Below are 20,876 nucleotides of genomic sequence, written 5' to 3' on the forward strand. Positions count from 1 at the left end.
TTTCCTTTCCAAGATCTCTGGCCCATCTCCGGCTGCCTTCTCTCTGTTCAGCTGAGATGATGAAAAGGTAAAAGGATGCCAAAAACTGGAAAGCATCAAATGTCAGCCACGGAAGCAAATACCCAGAGGGTGACGGTCACGCTGATCTCCAGAAACTGAGCACATCCCAATCGAGATGCTCCAAGTCCTAGCGGCTCGTTAAACGGGATGGGCGGCAAAACCCTCGTCGTGAAGTTCCTGACACGAGCCCCACTCGGTTACTTATTGTGTTCCTTTTCCTTTAAGAGGTTGCAAGCCCGTTTTCAACTGGGTTCTAAAGATGTGATTAGGGGCATTACCTTCTCAGACTTATCTGGTTCTGCTATTGTCAGGGGCAAAGTGCCTTCAAAGATGTGACAGAGCAGTGTAGACACTGGGGCAGTTCCACTGAGAAAGCATTCTACTCTGGACAGGACTGTTTTCCTACGCAGGCGTTTCTCCTTATCCGCGGTTTTGCTTTCCACGGTTTCAGCTGCCCGCGGTCAACCTGGATCCGGAAGCAGGTGATCCTCCTTCTGACGTATGATCAGAAACTCAGTAGGAGCCTAACGCCGCCTCCCAACGCTTACGCCATTCGCCTCACGTCACGTCACGTCACCACGTAGGCATCGTAGCGTCTCACGTCATCACAAGAGCGGTGAGTACAGTACAATATTTTGAGATCCCCTTCCTATAACTTTTATTACAATATACGTTGCAGCGGTTCTGTTTCTTGCTGTGGTTGTTAACCTCTTACTGCGCCTAATTTATAAATTAAACTTTGTCACAGGTGTGTACGTGTGGGAGCAAGCACGGTCTGCACAGGGTCTGGTACTACCTGCGGTTCTGGGCATCCACGGCGGGTCTTGGAAAGTACCCCCCTTGGAGAAGGCGGGGACGGCTGTGCCGTAGTAGTGTCCTTCGAAATCACAGTTCAGGCTGGTGTTCCACACGTCCTGTCTGCAAATTCCCCAGCCTTGGATAAAAATCAGATAGGGGTCTTGGAGCCATGAGACCTGCAAACTTCATGTTAACTCGATCTGGGAAACTTTGTCCTAATTAGGTCTAATCTCTGTCATCCTATCAACATCAAGTCAGAAAACATACACCTGGGCCACAGCCTTCGGCCCTACGGTCAGCACTGGGTAGAGGTTGAACAAGCATCTGTCAGGCAAATGAATAAATGAAGGGAGGAATGATTTGGGTTCTCCCAAGACTCCAGGCTGTCGAGCGGAGACAGAATAGGTTTTGGCATCAGCCAGAGTAGGGTGTTGAATCCTAGTTTTGCTGCTGGCTGTGCGCGCTCCACGGTGAGAAGGGAGGCAGCCCAGGGAAGGTGGCTGTATTCATTTCTCATTACCGTAAATTACCACACATAGTGGCTCCAGAAAAACAGATTTATTCTGTTTCTTTCTGGAGATCAGAAATCCAAAATGGATTTCACTCAACTAAAATCAAAGCGTTCCTTCTGGAAGCTCCAGGAGAAGAACGCATCTCCCTATCTTTCCAGCCATCTAGAGACTGCCCACATGCCTGGGCTTGTGGTCTCTTCCTCCATCAGCAAAGTCAGCAGTGTAGCCTCTTTAAATCTCTTTCTGGCTCTTCCACCTCCCTTTTCTATCCATAAGGACCCTCGTGGTGACATGGGGGGCCACCTGGACAATCCAGGATCTTCTGTCCATCTCAAGGTCCTTACCTTAATCACATTTGCAAAATTCCTTGGCCATGTAAGGTTAAGTACTCACTTTAGGGATTAGAGCACAGATCGTCTGCGGGAGGTCACTCTCCTGTTACCACAGCAAACATGAGCCAGAGGCTGCGCTTACCAGATTTGCCCCACAGTGGTGAGAAGCGCCCCCATTCCTCCCCAGGATGCTACAGATAACACATAAAATGTATTCCCTAGGGAGCCCCCCCCCCCCCCCCAACCATGAGAATAGTGGCTGGTTGTGTTATTGGGAGGAACCTAGCTCTGCCTGGGCGTGTCTCGCTGGTCTTTCCCTGGCGGGGCAATGGAATGGTCTGGGCTCTTCCGAGGACTCCTTTTTGTTGTTGTCGTTGTTGTTGTTTTGAGGGAGAAAGAGAGAGAGCATGAGCAGGGAGGAGGAGCAGAGAGAAACAGAGAGAGAATCCCAAGCAGGTTCCATGTTCATTGTGGAGCATGGTGCGGGGCTCAATCCCACCAACCCTGGGATCTTGACCTGAGCTGAAATCAAGAGTCGGATGCTCAACTGACTGAGCCACCCAGGCACCCCCGCCCTAGGACTCTTTTGGTTTTTGTTAGAGAGTGTCAACTCCACCCAGCTTGGTTGAGTGTTGATACACATGGATGTGCACTTCGTCAAAAGTCTTTCCTTTAACGGTCACCTTGAACTCAGTGCTCCACCCCACCGATCAAATCTTGGTTGGGAGAAATACCATTCAAGGAGACCCACTCGCCTGAGAGATGGGCCGCCCAATGACACCTTTAAACTCTCCGTAGGTTAAGCCAGACTACATCCTTTTGGCCCCGAGGTATCTGCTTTCACTAAATTTTGCTTTATTTTGGTGCCACTAGATGACATTAGGGGTACACCATAAGAAAAGCCATCACAGAAATAGCTGCACGTATTACACCAGTATTGTTGAGGGCAGTTGATTGCGTATTGCATACATTCCTTATGAGAAACTGCAGAGAAATATTTCCCTGGTCTCAAAACCCAGTACTGGGTACGGTTTCCCCTAGTAACTGGTTTGTTTCCTTCAAATGAACACTAGCTTGCGTGGCTGGTTGTTCTTCCCTCTTTGCGCTCACTATTAGGAAGGAAAAGTCCGCAGCAAAGCTTTAGGATGTCAGAGTCTGCATTATGGGCACGGACTTCTCTTCCTACCTCCTCGTCCCTTCCCCCGGTTTGCCTTCACATGTTTCACTCTTTGGATCTTTACCGTGACAGTGTCTAGAAGCCCTGAATAAAGCATGACAAGAACTTTTGTTATTTCCCAAGGTTTTCTTCCCTTTTGTGAGACAGACACGTGCCCCCGATGCACGCCTCTTTGTTCCAGGAACAAACTCAAAATGAAAAAAAAAAAATACATCAGAAAGAAAACATCATCAGTGCCAATGTTTAAACACTGGCTCTCAGCAGAACGGGGTCCGGCACCACTGTAAAGAGGGGAGCTTCTGTTGTTAATATGAAAACCAGTCTCTGGCACTTGGTATGCTGAGCACATGGAGATCATAAATGCCAGCATTCTAAATGGCTTGCTTGCTGTTAGTAGATTCACTGGCACTGAAATCCATTTCTTTTCTAAGGATGTTTAGCTTTTATTATATCTTTACTCATGGTCAAAAGACATCAGCAAATTTGCTAAGGTGATTGAAGATATTCCTTAAGTTTCACGACTTTGCCTTCACGTTTTTGTACGTGAGTTCGTCTTCTTGGAGAGCAAAACAGAAATGCGCTTTATACTGCATAAGGCTTTGATAGTTGTAGAAAGCCCAGATAAAGAAAGAATGAATGCTAGCGGAACCTCCACGGAAAACATCTTTATGGATAGACCCAAGCGTATGAGTTCATTTCTGAGCTCATCAAACCACAAAATCACCAATACTGAGAGCAAACCCTACTCAAGGGTGTATCAGGACCTTCTCTTTTTAATCTCCAACCCATAGAATCCATAACATAGAATGTATTCAATAAACACTTGTTGAATTAATGAGTTATACCTCTCGTGCTCAGAAAGACTAGAGCTCTACTCTGACTCCAGTAGACCGGGATGGGAACACAGTGCTTACCACGTGGCAGGCGTGTAACACGGACTGAGTGCCTGGGGCTGAGACACATCCAAACCATGGAAGAAATTTCTGCCATCCTGAGCTCTAAGGCAGCAACTTTGTATTTCCATTATTTCTCCCCTTACCAAAGCCACAGCTGACAGGTGATATTAGCAGGTTCACCTACTCACACAGACATTCTTAGGTTTATGTGTAATGCCCAGCGTGCTAATACAATCTCCATCCACCTCTCCCACTCAAGAAAATAGATCAGAACACAAATGAATAAGGATGTCATTAATATGGGAACAACCTAGAATCCATGGCAACTTATTGAAGAAGTAAATCATCCACCATTTTGGTGTTTCAGATCATACCGGTAGTACATGACTTATAAGCCGTTGTACAATGATCGACATAATAGTCCATTGTGACACCAAGACTGAAACCATCCCTGAGACCCACTGAGTCCTAACATGCCATCTCGGAGACTTTTCAAACTCCAGAGGCTCATTCTACCCCTAGCGCAATCATCTATATGAGCCATGCATATGTGCTTCATCCAGAACCACAGAGATCATCCCTACTGATGGACAATAGCTCACATAAGAACCTCACTGTCAACTGGGTATCAGTCCACCTTCACCATAATGATACTGAGGAAGAGGCCGCACAACCAACCAACTTACCACACCACCGCCAGCTGAGTGCACCAGCACGGACATTCCTTCTCGGAGGTTGGCAACTTCGAAGAGCATCATATAGGCTGTGACGAAGTTCATGGGGAATGCGGCAGCCTCTGAGAAGCTCATGTCATCTGGGATCTTGTAGACAAATTCCACTGGCGTGCAGACCACCTCTGCCCAGGCATTGTAATTGACAAATGCCATGACACGGTCCCCGATCTGGGCACGAGGAAGCACATGGTTAATGGAAGCTTCCTACTCTTTCCTGAAAGATTTCTCAAATACTCTTAAGAACCTGATGAAAACTATAGATTCCTTCCCAAAAAGAAAGCCCAAACCCTCAAACATGCACACCCTCACCGGCCTCCCAATTCCAAGGCATTTGCGGATGCTCTGAAGCCCATCTATGAAAACTTGCCAGGAGTCATAGAAGCCAGGTTCTCCATCTGCCTTCTGAAGCTTTCCTATACAATGTCACCACATCACACACCGTGGAATACTGGTGTCAGAATCTCATTTGACCAACTCAGCCTCTCGTCCTATCTCTGTTTTGGAGTGAAGGAAAACTAAGCCATAAGGCAGTTTACACAGGCGGGGCTAGATTATCTCCTCTCATCTGTTTTCTGCCACTCCACATGGACTCCCTGCCAGGCTAGTGCATTGGGATATTTGCATCAAAGCCTAGCACCGGATTACCGATCACAGTAGAGGTGAAACGTGGTGCATCAGAAGAAGCCATGGAAACCTAAGTGCAGGAGACTGAACAAGAACAGCCAAACTTACAGCAAACTAGGGAGATGCCGCCAAGTATGAAGAATAACCTTTTTGGACATGGGTTATATGTCAGGTGTTATCCTAGGGGTGTCACATGTGTTTTTTGGTTTTTGGGGTTTTTTTTAATTTTTTTTTTAATGTTTATTTATTTATTTTTTTTGAGAGAGAGAGAGTGTGAACAGGGGAGGGGCAGAGAGAGGGAGACACAGACTCTGAAGCAGGCTCCAGGCTCAGCACTGTCAGCACAGAGCCCGACGCAGGGCTCGAACCCACGAACCGTGAGATCATGACCTGAGTCAAAGTCAGACGGTTAACTGACCGAGCCACCCAGGCGCCCCGGGTGTCACATGTTTTAACTCGTCTGATCTTTACAAACCGCTATGAAGGCATGGCTGAATGCATGTTCTTTTCACCAGTTTTTTACATAGCCAGACATCATGCAAAAAAAAAAAAAAAAAAAAAAAAAACTGGGGGGAGTGGCATTCTTCCCTTTAAAGTCGTTCAGGTGATATGGTAAGCTTTTTCATAGTATATCATTATTAAAGGGAAATACAACTAAGTGAACTGATATTGATGACTTGTATGAACTGCTCAGTGCTGGTTAAGCTGACCCACTCTGCTCTTTGGTGTTAGTTGCTTGTAGTCTATGACTTTCAAATGCAGTATTCAAATTGCTGTGGTCATAGCGAATTTTCCATCAATGAATGGCTTTCATACACATGTGCTTTAGTTTCATATATTTACAATTGAGCCTCCTGTTTTGTTTTCTCTTAGCTTAGCATTTCTCTTCATCCCCTCCTCAACAAACAACAACAAAAGCCTCCTATGAGATGGGCGTGTAAGAGCTCGCATTGCAGATGAAGGATTATAGATTTTACAGACATTTATATTGAGGCCAAGAGACATGAAAGCACCTGCCCAAGGTCAAGTAGCTAGGGAGTAGCTGAGCCAGGAGTTGAGTCTACCAAGGCTGACTCTAGATACGAATGATTAATTCATCACACCTGAGGTACATGCTACAGAGACCTATTTTTCTAAAGGTGTCTACCAAGGAACCTACCACTTTTGGGAATATTGGTGTAACTCTTTAAGTCTCCGTTTCTTCAGCTGTAAAGTGAGTATGATGTAAGGAAAGGGTCCTCACAGAGACGAAATAACATAACACACAGGCCGTACTCTTGGCACGGGGCACGTAAAGCGAGGAGAGAACAATCGTTGACTCTTTGAGAGAACAGATGGGTTCCTGGCCTCATGGAACTCCCAGCTCAATGATCGCACACTGAATACAGACCTATTTCACGAAGTAGAAGGAATGGCTGTCTAACGAAAGAACTGACGGAAAGGAAAGGCTATTCCCTGGCAGTGAGTGTCCCAATCCCTGGAAGGGTTGAAGGCCAAATGGTGATTGTTGAGAGTTACCATCTTACATGCAACCGCTTGGGCCAGAGGATAACCAAGGTCTAACACTGGCATTCTCTTTTGCACTGAATCATGTAAACCGAAGATCCAAAAATACCATGGAGTAGCTGATGACCCCCAGTGTCCACACAGAGGACAATGAAGAGTAGTTTAACCACCTTGACAGGGCTGATCACACTGTCACAGGGCTGACTGCTCCAGTCTCTTATTCAGCTTTGCTCCATGAAAATGGCAAGAGTGGCTTAGCCATCACATCAGCCCTAGCCTGAGTCCAGAGGTAGGCAGCTCTTTTGTTGTTTTCTGTTTTAAATATCCAGTTGACCTCATTATTTGATTTTGTTAATAAAAAGAAGTTCGTCCTGGGCGGTTGAGCCCAAATTATTCCTTTACCACCGTACCTCTGGAGACAACTTTTCAAGCCTCCCTTGCAATGGATCAAACCAACAGAGCTATTCAGTGTGTGGTTTCATGAAATCCCATCTCCAACATGATTGAAAAAACTAAATCAGAATTCCAGGGGGAAAATTAGTACTGGCTTTCCCCCAAGCCACACCCTGACTGGAAACCTGTAGGTGGCTTCTTTCATTTGTTTGTCCAGCTGGAAGACACTGGAGGGAAGCGGCGGTGAGGGGTAGGGTGCTGCCACTGGTTATATTGCTTACCTGGGGACCGAAAATGCAAAGCCATATGAAAGAAAGGAAAAAGTGCATTTACTTCTTTCTTAACACTTTTCTGCTCGATTATCTGGAAACCAGTGGCAAAATGATGAGTGGGATGAGACTTTCAGACATTCGTCACAATGAATTTGGAGCATACTAATACTCGCAGAGTATATTTGAGACTGAGCAGCAGTCTCAAATTCAATGCCAAGGGCTTTTTGGCATTCCATTTATAGAATTTTCCTTCCTGCATTTAGCCCTGCAGCATTTGCAGGTTGGGAGCAGGGGCGAAGAACATGGGATTAAAGAAGAGTCGGTTCCAGATTCAACTACCTTCGTGTTGACCTCACAGGAAACAACTGCACCCTTCTGAACTTCATCTCCAAAGGGACAATAGCAGTATTTACCTCGCAGCATTGTGGTAAGGCTGAAAAAGAATGATTTGCCCATGTTTCTGGTTATGTCGGGTTCTCACATGTTAGCTCTGTTCGTTTCTCCCTGGGGAGGCCCTTAAGTTATGAGCGAGAGCTCTTGTATCTGATTGGCATTGGTTTTCCTCACTCCAAACGGCTGCGGTTTTGTGCGATTGATTTGCCCACAGTTTTTCAGTCATTAGAGACCGGATTCTGTTTGATTTGCATTACCGTGGTAGGAAGGGTCATATGTCTTTTCATCGATTAAAAATTTTTTATTATAGAGAATTGTAAACACTTACAAAATAGTCAGAAAAATATAACCCTTTTTATCCGTTGCCCTATTTCCAACGCTATCAACCCACGGCCAGTTCTGCTTCGTTGACAGGTACTTCTACCCTTTGCCTTTAAAATCATCGTTTAAAAGTGTCACCTCCCCAGTGTCTGAAATAATGGTTTATAAAAGATTACTTAAATGCATCATTTAAGTAGATACCTAAGGGAACCAAATTATGAAATACAGAGGCTATTTCTCCCTAGCTGCTATGTTGTGTCGTCGATTTTTGCACCTGAGGTACGGGGTAGATGGGAGCCATGTGCAGGGTGAGGGAGTATGCCCACCTGGTTGACCCGAGGCGACACGGTCTTGTTCAGCTGTATTACACGAAGAAAAGGGAAACTTTCTTTTCCTGGGCCACTTCCCAGACTGTTCCCAGGAGCAACCAAGATGGTGCATGAGAAATGCACAGGGTATGTGGAAAATCTATTATTTATAAACACTGTTAAAAAAAAAAAAAACCGGGGCGCCTGGGTGGCGCAGTCGGTTAAGCATCCGACTTCAGCCAGGTCACAATCTCGCGGTCCCTGAGTTCGAGCCCCGCGTCAGGCTCTAGGCTGATGGCTCGGAGCCTGGAGCCTGTTTCCGATTCTGTGTCTCCCTCTCTCTCTGCCCCTCCCCCGTTCATGCTCTGTCTCTCTCTGTCCCAAAAAATAAATAAACGTTGAAAAAAAAATTAAAAAAAAAAAAAAACCCTAACAATAAGACAACAGTCCTAACACACACATGTTCTCGCAAACATTTTTTGCCTCATCTTTTCTGATCGCAACAGATTCCAGATAGGTATTACTTCTTCCGTCATTAGCCAAAACATTACCTCGTATCCTTTCACGCTGTCCCCCAGAGCTTCCACGATCCCAGAACACTCAAATCCTGGCACCAGGGGAGTCTTAGGAGGGTTATCGATGTTCCCTTGTCGTACCATCAAGTCAATGAAGTTTAATCCACTGTGAACGACAAATTGGAAAAGAGAGACATTCAAAATGAGAGCCAAGAGAACACCATGACCTGACTTTTCTTCCGTTCCCTTCTTGTCCCTCCTTCCCTTGCCCCATTCCTCCCTCCTTTCTTTTTTTTTTTCTTTTTCCTTCCTGGCAAAATATGCCTAATAGTAAGTCATTTGGCTGGACCTCACTAATAAAGCAAAACAGTTATCTCTCTAGATAAGGGATGCTTTCCTGGCAGTTAAAATAGCCATCGCAGAGGTGGCCTTCCAATTCAAAAGACCGCCCCTTTGTCCCCTCAGAGCCTGCTTAATCTAACAACATGTACTAAATAGCCCAGTCATTAGCCATGCTAACACTTTGTCAAGGGTAAAGAATATACTAGGAAGAAGTGATAAGAAGACACAGGGAAAGCAGCCAGACGTAATGGCCATCAGCCAATCTACTGAGAATCAGAGAGAAAAAAGACCAATTTAAAAGGTCTTGGAACAACTGTCACACATCAGTCATCACAGAAACTCCTAGCAGCACTGTGCCATATACAGCGCCCATAATGGCGAATAGGAACGACGGAGAGACTACGTTATGTCTAACGGGGGGGACGGTAACTAGAAGTGAGATCAAACGGATAGACCAATGGATATGGTAATACTGAAGAGACTGTTTCGAATACCTTAGTTCTCTCTGGATGAGAAAAGTGGTTAGTCGTTTCTATTAACATATTACTTTTGAAATAGGAAAGTTATCATTAAGATATATTAAACCACCTCCTTGGAAAACCATATACTTGATTTTCGTGAGAATAATGCCAATGCTCCAAACTGCTGTCTTTTTTGAGAGCTACTCTTGGAAAGTGCATTGAATACTCATTAACTAATCAAATGAGAAAACACATCCCACTGAAAGTGTTTTTTTTTTCTACCGGATGCTCTAATGTACTTCCTGTTTTCATAAGCCACCATCTTAAGAAAGTCTGGGGTTATAGAAACCAGACTCTTCCATGTGGCCCATTAGCATCTGGCCACAGCTTCTTTTCCAAGCAAGACTGCTCGAACTACTTTTAAAACACAGCTTGTCCATTCCTCTCTCCACCTCTATGGAGCCAAGGAAACATCAAATTGTACCTATGGCTCCTGGCCTCCACTCCTCAGTCCCATCCACAGAGAATGGATAATGGCGAAGAGGGTGACTTCTTTGAAAGGTGGGCTCAAAAGGAGCCACCTTCCCAAGGTTTTGCTGCTCACACATCAGGCACGTTTCACAACTGCTCCGGCTGAAGTATCACTGATGTGTGTCCCCCTTGAAGGCAGCTGCATGCCTCGTATTTCTTTGCTTCCAGAGTGCCAGGCATGCACCAGGCCCACAGCAACATAGCAGGCGCTCAAGAAAATCTGCTGAATGGAGGAATACCTGTGAGTATTCAAAAACAGGTGCTGCCAGATTGAGTACTAACTCCAAACTGGTGCAGCCACTCTGGAAAACCGTATGGGGGTTCCTCACAAAATTCAAAATAGAACTACCCTCCGGCCGAGCAATTGCACTACTTAGGAATTCATCCAAAGGATACAAAAATGCCGATCTGAAGGGACGCACGCACCCCAATGTCTATAGCAGCGCTATCCACAATAGCCAAATTACGGAAAGAGTCCAAATGACCATCGACTGATGAATAAATAAGGAAGATGTGGAATATATGATGGAACATTACTCAGCGATCAGGAAGAATGAAATCTTGCCATTTGCAACAACAACGTGGGTGGAACTGGAAGGTATTATGCTAAGCAAAATAAGTCAGAGAAAGACAGATACTGTGATTTCATTCATATGTGGAATTTGAGACACACAACAGATGAACATAGGGGAAGGGAAGGAAAATAAGATAAAAACAGAGAGAGGGCAAACCATAAGAGACTCTTAAATACAGAGAACAAGCTGAGGGTTGCTGGAGGGGAGGTGGGTGGGGCATATGTGTTAAATGGGTGATGGGCATTAAGGAGGGCACTTTTTGGGACGAGCACTGGGTATCATATGTTAGTGATGAATCACTGGGTTCTACTACCGAAGCCAAGACTATACTGTATGTGAAATAGCTTGAATTTAAATTAAAAAAAAAAAAGTGTCCAAGGGATGCTCAGAGTAACAGACACATTTCTGAAATGTGCATGGAGACTCCCAAAGATCTACTTTAATGGTTAACAGTTCTGAGGGTCATTGATTAACCAAATTGTTCTCCAGTAGCATGGCCACTTTCTGAAGAGCTTGGAGAGGCCCTGGGCACAATTTCCAATGCCATCACTTCTCCCTCTGTAACCTTGGACAAGTTCCTCAGCCTCTGTAAGCCTCCATTTCTTCGTCGGTAAAGTGGAGGCTTATGATAGTACCTGTCTCGCAGGGGTGTCGGGAAAATTAATGACAGTTAAACACCTAAGCATAACGCCAGGTATGGAGTAAGTTTCAATAAGTGCTAGCATTTAAATTTGTATCTTAAGAAGGCGCAGTACGTGACACGTTTTAGGAAGACTCCCACGAAATAAGGGTTAAAGATAGTTTCAGAGCTGCGATGGGCAAACCTCTGCTATCCATGAACTTCACTTCTGCGAAACAGCCCATCTTCCAACAAAACCAAATAAATAAAGCATCGCTGTGTAACAATAAAAGGGGTTTCTACATCCCAAATCAAGCACTTCATCTCGGTTCATGCATATTTTAGCTCACTGTATTTTCCTCTTTGTGAATACCTCTGGTTTCCCAAGACCCTGATGGAGAAATGCCAGAAGAAATTCCTTAACAGTTCTGTACACATGCTAGTCCCCTGGAGAAGGTTTCATCCTAGACACTTGTTATGCTCTTAAATCGGGCTGCCTTCAACCCCCATCCAGCACGAAGTGGGCACACTGATTCCAAACTGAGAGCCAGCTACTCAACTCCAGTGAGAAGGGCGAAGTAAGCCTGACTTAGCCACCCGTCTTCAGGAAAGGAACGTGAAGTGGGTATATATCCCAGGGGACGGGGAACGGGTCAGTGTTTATCTCCACACAAAGAGGTGGTGAACAGTTGTTAATGGAGTACCTTGACACGTCGTACCAAACCCGTTTCAAGGTCCCTGCCCACGCACCTGCTCCTGGTATGGATAAAGCTCGCATTTACTGAGGGTTCAGTTTGTGGCAGGAACTGTGCTAAGTGCTTTACTTTTGTTATTTAAGACTCAGCAGTACTCCTAGGAAGTATGAACTGTCACATCTATTTTTCAGCTGAGAAAACCGAGGCTAAGCAAGATTAAGTAACGCCACATCTTTAGAAACCGTCAAAATCAGGCTTTGTATGCGAGCCACGTCTAGAACTTGAGCCCTGACATACAACGCCGTGTTGCCCATTTCTGGGAACTTCACTCACCACCCTTGCTAAAGCGACACATCCAAGGGGCCACGATTATAACTTCTTCTCTCTCTGACAGCTGATTGCAGCACTGGTGGGCCCAGTGTCGGAGGAGTGGCCATTCCCGACCTAAGCAGGAATCCATCTCTTCGTCTGAAATAAATAAGCTGATCTAAGAATTGGGTGTTCTCTCAAAAACTCTGAATTGCAACATACGCACCAAGAAAACAACTCATCATCATCAAGGACACGGAAAGATAAAACTAGGGACCTAGTGACCTGTGCTCCGGGGAAGCGTAAGTTAAAAAAGCCGGTAGGTAGGGAAATGAAAAGAAGAGAAAAGCAGAGGAAGCAACTCAACGACCTGTCCCAGGGTGCACTCACAGATGCCATCGCCAAGTTGCCGAGAATGCCAAGTGCTTGGTGAAGCCCAGGCCCAGCACGCCTCCTACCCCGATTGTCAAGAATTCCTTTGCTACTCCACACCTGTCTTTAGAACCTCTTTGTTTGAGTTATGTGTGTGGTCACTGTCTCATGAAACCAAAAGAGACACACAAAAACAAATACCATAATCAATAACCCTAAGTCATCCACTGGACAGACATTACTGACCTCATTTTTTAAAAATATTTTATTTATTTTGAGAGAGGGAGAGGGAAAATAAAAATATTTTATTTATTTTGAGCGGGGGAGGGGCAGACAGCACAGAGCCTGATGTGGGGATCGATCTGATGAATCGTGAAATTGTGACCAGAGGGAAATCAAGAGTTGGACGCTTAACCACCCGAGCCACTCAGGGGCCCGCCCCAACCTCATTTTGGTTTTTTTTTTTAGAAAATACCTGTAACATCGTGTAGAGATAATATTATTTGCCCAAGGCCTTGCACACAGTGAAGAGTGAAGCCACGGGCTTAAACCGGAGTCTAACACTTCTTTTTCCAAGCAATATGCCTTCTTAATTATAGTTTCTAGTATTCTCTAAGATAACCTGATTTTCACTTGGAAATTGTTTTGGGATGGCAATCACTGTTTTCATGACCCGGGCTCACACAGTGGGTAATCTTCAGACATCTCTCTTACCTAATACTTATATGGCTCTTGCACATTTAAGATTATTGCAAAAAAAAAAAAAAAAAAAAAGTGTCGGCAAGTGCTTCACATAATGTTCTGCTAGGTAGTCGTATTTTTCTCAAAGATTAGTATAATTTAAATAAATAAGGCCTTAATTTTTTCCTCTCATACTGTTACTCAGAGCCTGTGTTTACAGGGTTATTATTGAGGCGCACCTGGGTGGCTCAGTCACGTAAGCATCCAACTCTTGATTTTGGCTCAGGTCAATGATCTCACAGTTTGTGAGATCGAGCCCCACCTCGGGCTCTGTGCTGACAGCTCAGAGCCTGCTTGGGATTCTCTCTCTCCTTCTCTCTCTCCCCCTCCCCCCCCCCCACACACGTACTCACACACACACTCTCTCTCTCTCTCTCTCAAAATAAATAATATTTTTTTAAATATTACTTCGTTACATCCACACAGCACGGCGCCTTCACACACATCTCATTAAACCTCGTAACGATCCCAGAAAGGCAAGATGTACAGATGTTATTATTCCCATTAAATAGATGTGAAGAGGGAGACTCCTTAGATAAGAAACCTGACTTGTCAAAGACAACACAATTAGCACATGGCAGAGCTCAGACTTGTATCTAGGTCTCCAAACTCCTTGCTGACTACATATCCTGCCGCACCATGAACTCTCAATTACTCTCAGAACTCTCAGTAAATCAAGTGTGACTGAAATCAATAATTCCAAGAACCAGCGACAAGAAGCCTAAGAGAAAACAGTGAAAGGAAAGAGACGCAGGCAGTCCGGGCTGCGGTTCTGCACCGCCGTCGTTGCATTATGGCCTTGGTAGAGTCACCGAAGCCCGCCCTCGCTCTCCTGCACTGTTCACTGGGCAATCCTTTGTCCTGTCCGGTCTCCTTAAGATATAATCAAAGCTTACATAAGGAGGAAGACACGCTTGGTGGTCTTAATAAAGACGCTGACTTGGGATGCCGAGATTGTATCTAGAAGCTGAAGGAAGGCAAGCTAGCCGTGGCCTCTATGCTTTATTATCTGTTATCCATTAAGTGATAGATTCCAACCCTGTGAAGTCTCCTGAGAGGTGTTTAGCTGTTGTCATTTTATGTTCTGCTAGAGTCAACAAATATTGCTCCCATGATGCTGGTGCCACATGTATTAGAGCATGGACCATTTCAATCTCCGTGTTGTGCAAGAGGAAAGATGAACTACCTCGTGCAAGGTCATAGAGCAGGTGACAAAACTGAGAAACGAGCCCTTTTCATGTGACTTCCAAGATTGAGTGTTTGACTGCTGGGCTTTCATTCTGTTAACTCCACACCATGGGAAACTACTATGTATTCTTGTCCTCAGCGTTCATGGTTTGGGATCTGTCCGTTGTCTTTTGGATATGCTGATCATTATCAGAGAAGACACAAATGAGTTGTCAAAGGACACCACTAAGTGGATGATGGAAGAATCAACTAGCTATAGTTTATTCATTTTCCAATAGGAGAGAAAATTGGCCCAAAAAAGTTTAGCAACGAAGAGGCAAGTAGATAATGGAGAAGTTCCCCCTGCCTTTTATTCTCTAGCTGAAAGGAAGGTGGGGGGGGGGGGGGCGGTTTCTATGACAGGATTAGATCTCTAGCCTCTTGGTTCCTTCCCCAGGTTGACGGTACCTTTAGCACTGGGAAATCCAAGTTGCCGTGGGAATCCAAATATTGTCAGACCACCACACAGAGAACCGTGTGATGAGTATCTCCTTCTTCCAGCAGCTTACTTCTGTTGATGAAGATCACTAGAGCCCTATCATATATTTTGATCTCAAGTTCAATAGAAATCCCAAGGATTGCCTGGTCCTTGGCTCAGTTAGGAGACATGGCCAATCATCTTCCGAAACCTATCATTTCCCCTACTAGGGAATACTGTTGAGCATATCATTTGCTACAACACACGTTCGCTTCTTTAGAAACACAGAGGAATTTTCCCTCAACTCTCAGCACAAGGACCGGTTTGTGTGGATCTTACAATCCCAGCACTTTAGAAACCAATTCTATGCTTTTCTTTGCATTGGCTAGTAGGAAGCTCTGAGCCAAATTTGCAGCACCCTCCCACCCCCACCCAACTGCAGGGCTTTATATATTCATTCTCTTTGTCATCGTAACATTCAGCTTCAGCTTCGTCTCAACTTTCTGAATGCTTTGGAGTTTCTAGTTAAAAAAAAAATCTTAAACTGTATTATAATGCATCTCAAGCTTTGTTATGTATCAGAATTCCCAGGAGGGCTTATAAAAACTCAGATCGCAGGGCCCCACTGCTGAGTTTCGGACTCAGCAGGTCTGGGGCGAGGTCCAAGAATTTGCATTTCTAGCAAGTTTCCAGGCAATGCTACCGCTGCTGGTCTGGGGATGCCGCTTGGAGAATAGTTGCTGCATCCTTTCTCCTTAAGCTACTTCAAGTCCTTTTTGGAATGAGGCAAGGTATAAATTAATAGATGATGATTAAATAGGTAAGAAAATGGAAAACTCTGGCATTGGCCTCTAGGGCACTTGGGAGTTTTTGATCCTGGTCCAAAGGGTTATATGTATGCTTGTGAAATGCGGTCTTACTAGATTAGGTTCATTGTGCCAATTTGTCTGGCTCCTTTTTGTACCCTCCTTCTTTCATCCCAAAACTTGGCTCTTCCTCCTGAATTTGTATCCTCTGAAAAAATGTGGTTATCACGCCATTTACTTCCAGGTTCAAACTGCTGACAAAAACTAGTCACATTCTTAGTGACTTCGGGTGTTTGTAAAGAGGGTGAAGGATGTCGTGGGAGGGAATCTAAAATGTGAGACTGGCTGACATGTTTTAAGTTTCTTGAAATCACGAGCTCTTGTGATTCTCTGAAACATCTCCTAGACCCTTTGAGTTCGTGTCTGACGAGTTTTCAATGAGACCATGAGGCCACAGTCTTGGTGGGTGATGGCAGGTCTCCCCTTCCCCCGTAGCGGTAATTGCTGCCCACAGAGGGTACAGCCTGACTGAGCCTCTAGTACAGTCAGTTTCTGGATGCATGTCAGGATCATTGTGGTGTGCGTGTGTGTGTGTGTGTGTGTGTGTGTGTGTGTGTGTGTAGATATATATATATATATACATATATATATATATTTTTTTTTTTCCTAAATGTGTACATCTTGGCCTCAGCAATGAGAACTGCTTTAGCCCACGCACATATGCTCATGCCCTTAGGGTTGAGCAAAACTGTTCTAATAGCCCAAAGTCAGCTGTTCCCCTAAAGAAGGAATGGACTCTTTCTTTCCTTCTTTTTTAAAATTTATTTTGTTTTTTGAGGGACAGAAAGAGAGCATAAGCAGGAGAGGAGGAGAGAGAGAGGGAGACACAGACTCTGAAGCAGGCTCCAGGCCCTGAGCTGTCAGCACAGAGGCCGATGCAGGACTCGAACCCACAAACTACGAGATCATGACCTGAGCTGAAGTCGGATGCTTAACCGACTGAGCCGCCCAGGCGCCCCGAGGATGGACCCTTTCTGAGAAGGGTTCTCCCACAGGGCTTCATGATAGTTGGAGGGCCCCCCAGAAGCAGGCGGATATCTAGAAACCCCCATTCTGATTTCTCTGATGATGGGGCAAGGGGAGAAGAGGAATTACCTGTGGCTAGATAACATTTATGGGACACTTGCTATGTAGCAGGCATGTCTTATAAGCATAATTTTTTTACGGCAACCGTAACAATGCTAAGAGATAAATCCTGTTACCACAGTTTACAGAGATCAGAACCGAGGCATGTCGAGGTTCATGGAGCCAAGGTGGGAACGTGAGCGGTGTGAGTCCAGAGGCTGCACTTTTGCCGCGGTGTTTTGCTTTGCTTTGGACGGACCACCCCTCCGTTTTCCCAGTTGTAGAGAGGGGGACTTCTCGATTCATCTGTCACATTGAGCACTTAACTCCATACTGAGTATCGGATATCAGAGCGAACAGGGGGCCCAAAATTATAAAAGCTGATGGCAGTGTGGTGCGATGGGTGGTTTTACAGAAGTACCGGCAGAGAGCTCCCACGGCCACCAGGACATAGGCTGTCCTGCAAGATGACCATGATGTCAGAACACTGGCCCCCAGAAGGACTTCCCCAAGGGATTATTGCAGTGGCCCGCTGCAATTGCTATAGCGAAATTTAGATCCTTGGCTGTGGCCCTCTGGCTCCTCCCCAAACGATTTGCTTGAAAGCCTTGAGCCTTAGTTTTCTCACCTCAAAAATGGGATAGCAACGTGCTCGCCCTTTGGGGTGTTGGTGCGGCGTGTATGTGACAGTACATGTAAAACGGGAGGCCTCACGCACAGGAAGTACTCCATAAATGTGAGCCGCGGTCATTGTCACCACTCCCCAGCCCACCATCTCCACGCAAAGAAGGTGTCATAGGTCAGGTTCCAGGGGAAGCAGACCCTGAGACTGAGGTTTGCATGCAGGAGGTGTGAGGGGCAGAACTCTAGGAGACAACCCCTGTGTGCGTGTGAGGGCAGCTGGGCTGGGTAGAGGATGAAGTTAAACACTGACATAGAAGCAAGAAGGACTCGTTGTATCCATGGAAAGTTCCAGAGCTACGATGGCCCCACAGGTCGTCATGAATCAAGGCCAGGGGACTAGGCTTTCATACCCTCGGATGAGAGCTGCCCCAGGGAGGGAGCGCAGTCTGGGGCAAGGTGGCCTCCTTCGGCTGAGGGCATTGCCTCCGCAGGGGCACAGCTGTGACTGATCAGCCACCATCACTCCTGGTCCCGGGTCCTAGAAGGGGTTTCTGGGGGGTGCACCCCAGTATCCACTACAAGACGGGTGGCACATTCTTCCTTTGCAGGGTTTTATTCCTTTGGTGGGCACAGAGCAGTTGTCCCTGATGCTGAATATTTATGAAGCTCCTTTTTTTTTTAATATATGAAATTTATTGTCAAATTGGTTTCCATACAACACCCAGTGTTCATCCGAAAAGATGCCCTCTTCAATGCCCATCACCTACCCTTCCCTCCCTCCCACCCCCATCAACCCTCAGTTCGTTCTCAGTTTTTAAGAGTCTCTTATGCTTTGGTTCTCTCCCACTCTAACCTCATTTTTTTTCCCTTCCCCTCCCCCATGGGTTTCTGTTAAGTTTCTCAGGATCCACATAAGAGTAAAAACATATGGTATCTGTCTTTCTCTATATGGCTTATTTCACTTAGCATCACACTCTCCAGTTCCATCCACGTTGCTACAAAGGGCCATATTATGAAGCTCCTTTGTATGGTGGTCCCTGAGGAGGAAATTTCCATGCACTCTTACAACTAAGGCAGGGAGGGTGTGAAAGAGAATGCGATCTTTCAGCTGGGACCTGAGAATATACGAGGAAAGGGAAAGGCAGGAATTGAAGGGATCAAAGCACCGAGAAAGGGGCAGAGACTGAAGAAAAATAGGAAAGATGAAAGCAGGTGGGTTGTCAAAATACATACAGGATTGGTCAGTCCTGGGGAGGTCAGTGAAAAATTGGAGTTCGGGGCTTTCTATGGGTCCGTGGGAAATCACAGAATGCTGGATAGGGTGTGGACATCAAGGAGAACATGTCAAGCTCCAGGTGGGAAGTCTGGACTTCCCTGGGCTCGGGAAGCGTCAGTGGCGACCCCTGCCAGCTCCCCAAAGAAGAAGAGGGCCCCAAAGCAGGATATGCGCCTTCTTCACTCTGCTCTCGCCTGGCTGTTGCTGAGTTCATCAAAGCACTGAACTCCACATCCAAGCGGGGGCAAAGCAGTGGATGTGTGAGGCATTCCCTCATTTCCCCAGAACTGACGATTTTGGTTTTGTTTCTCCATCTCAGCTGATAACTTGAGAAAGCCCAGGACAATAGGCATTGGTCTCGGAAGATCTAGCTCCCAATTCTTTTTTTTTTTCTTTTTGGGCTCGTGTAAGTGCCTGTTGGGTTATCTCAAGACTGTGAGAATACACTGATACTAATCTGCTAGGGGAGCCAAAAAAAAAAAAAAAAACACTCATTGTCTAAAACAAGGACACCTTTTAGGCAAATCTCAAATGGCATCTCTCATTTGAGAGCAACCAGAATTGTCCTGGATGGACCTCAGGATAGAGAAGCCACCTGTGTTCCATCAGACTCTCCTCTCCCCACCGCTGCCCCGTGGTTCCCGATACTGGCCCCCTCCATGTGACCCTGCCCGCCCTGTCTCACCACTGCTTTTAGATCAACAGACCACTGCGGCCATTTGAGACCTATTGAAGTTCTCCGACACATCTGATGTTTTTTGTAATCTACCATTTTGTTTATTAAGTCAATAACGCTATTGTTGCCCCACCCAGATCCCCTTATCCACAAAATCGGGATGATGATGAGGGCAGCACAGTTTGGGCTACGGTTGTACAAGTCAGTTTGATTCCCTCTGAGAGAGGAAATACATTCAAATCCTGTGTCCAAATTAGCATTCAAAACACATTTCTGTAGTATTCTAACATGGAACAAAATGGCCAGTGACTGAGAGTCTAAATATCAAGGAGCCAGCTTTCAACAGAAACAGAAGAGCGTGGTCCAGATGGGTCCAAAACAAGCTCTCCTTGATCCCAAGACTAATCCCTTGATTTTTGGACCCGGAGTTATTTATTTACTCTCAGCCTCTCCTGAGGACACAGCGGGTATTTGTTCCTAAGAAGGTTTCTAAAAAGGTTAAAATCTCTATGTTCCATGTTAGACGTTGACCAAGTCATTGACTTCAAACGGGTGCCTGGCAGTGATTGGTTATGTAGAACATTCAGTCTAATTCAATTTAAATTCAGCGAGCCCCCCTGTGACTTGGGGCTTGGCATCTCCGCTTCTCAGGAGTTCGGAGAGGACAAATAAATGACTACATGGTGCGACAGTCCCCTTAACAAGAGACGGTACAAAGGTCATAGCTAGCACAGAGGGCAGTTACTGACTCGCTTAGCAGGAATCACGGAGGCATCCCCAAGAAACCATCACTTAGGAAAGGTTGTATTCTTTGCTCCTGTTCTCGCAACCTCTTCTCCCTCATCCAACCTCTAAGTGGCAGGGAGAAGCCAGTGTCAGACATTGCAAGGCGCTTCCTGCTTGACTCCTTCCTGGAGACCCAGAGAGGCGGGGGCTCCACAGAGAAACAGCCCGTTTTTGCTGTGATGTGACATTATCCCTTAAGTCATTGCTGCTGTTAAAAACAGCATTTAGTAAAACAGTTGTTTCAATTGGGGGAATAAATGGGGTGAAGTCTAGAGTAGCAAATTGTGCAACAGAACATTCTGCAGCGGTGGAAATGTTCTGCATCTGTGCTGTCCAGTATGGTGGCGTTGGCCATATATGGTTACCAAACACTTGAAATGTGGCTAGAGTGATTAAGGAACTGAACTTTTAACTTTAGTTAATTAATATTTAAATGTAATTAACCTAAGAAG

General features: G+C 45.6%; 1 protein-coding gene and 1 non-coding gene across 2 annotated transcripts in view; one reads left to right on the top strand and one right to left on the bottom strand.

Annotated features, from left to right (window-relative positions):
- The window catches only part of VAT1L (vesicle amine transport 1 like), a 149,695-nt gene that overhangs the window by 116,962 nt on the left and 11,857 nt on the right, over positions 1-20,876 (bottom strand). Inside the window, exons 2-3 of the mRNA XM_086688855.1 lie at positions 8,878-9,007; positions 4,462-4,677 (exon numbers count right to left, since the gene is read on the bottom strand). Coding sequence (XP_086544981.1) covers positions 4,462-4,677; positions 8,878-9,007 — 346 coding nt within the window. The remainder of the gene's footprint in view (positions 1-4,461; positions 4,678-8,877; positions 9,008-20,876) is intronic.
- LOC112857614 (small nucleolar RNA SNORA15) lies at positions 5,619-5,692 on the top strand. The gene has a single exon (XR_003223340.1). It is a non-coding gene; the product is annotated as a small nucleolar RNA SNORA15 (small nucleolar RNA).

Source organism: Puma concolor, chromosome E2, assembly GCF_028749965.1.
Source record: "Puma concolor isolate L17-30 chromosome E2, mPumCon1.1.hap2, whole genome shotgun sequence".
NCBI lineage: Eukaryota > Metazoa > Chordata > Mammalia > Carnivora > Felidae > Puma > Puma concolor.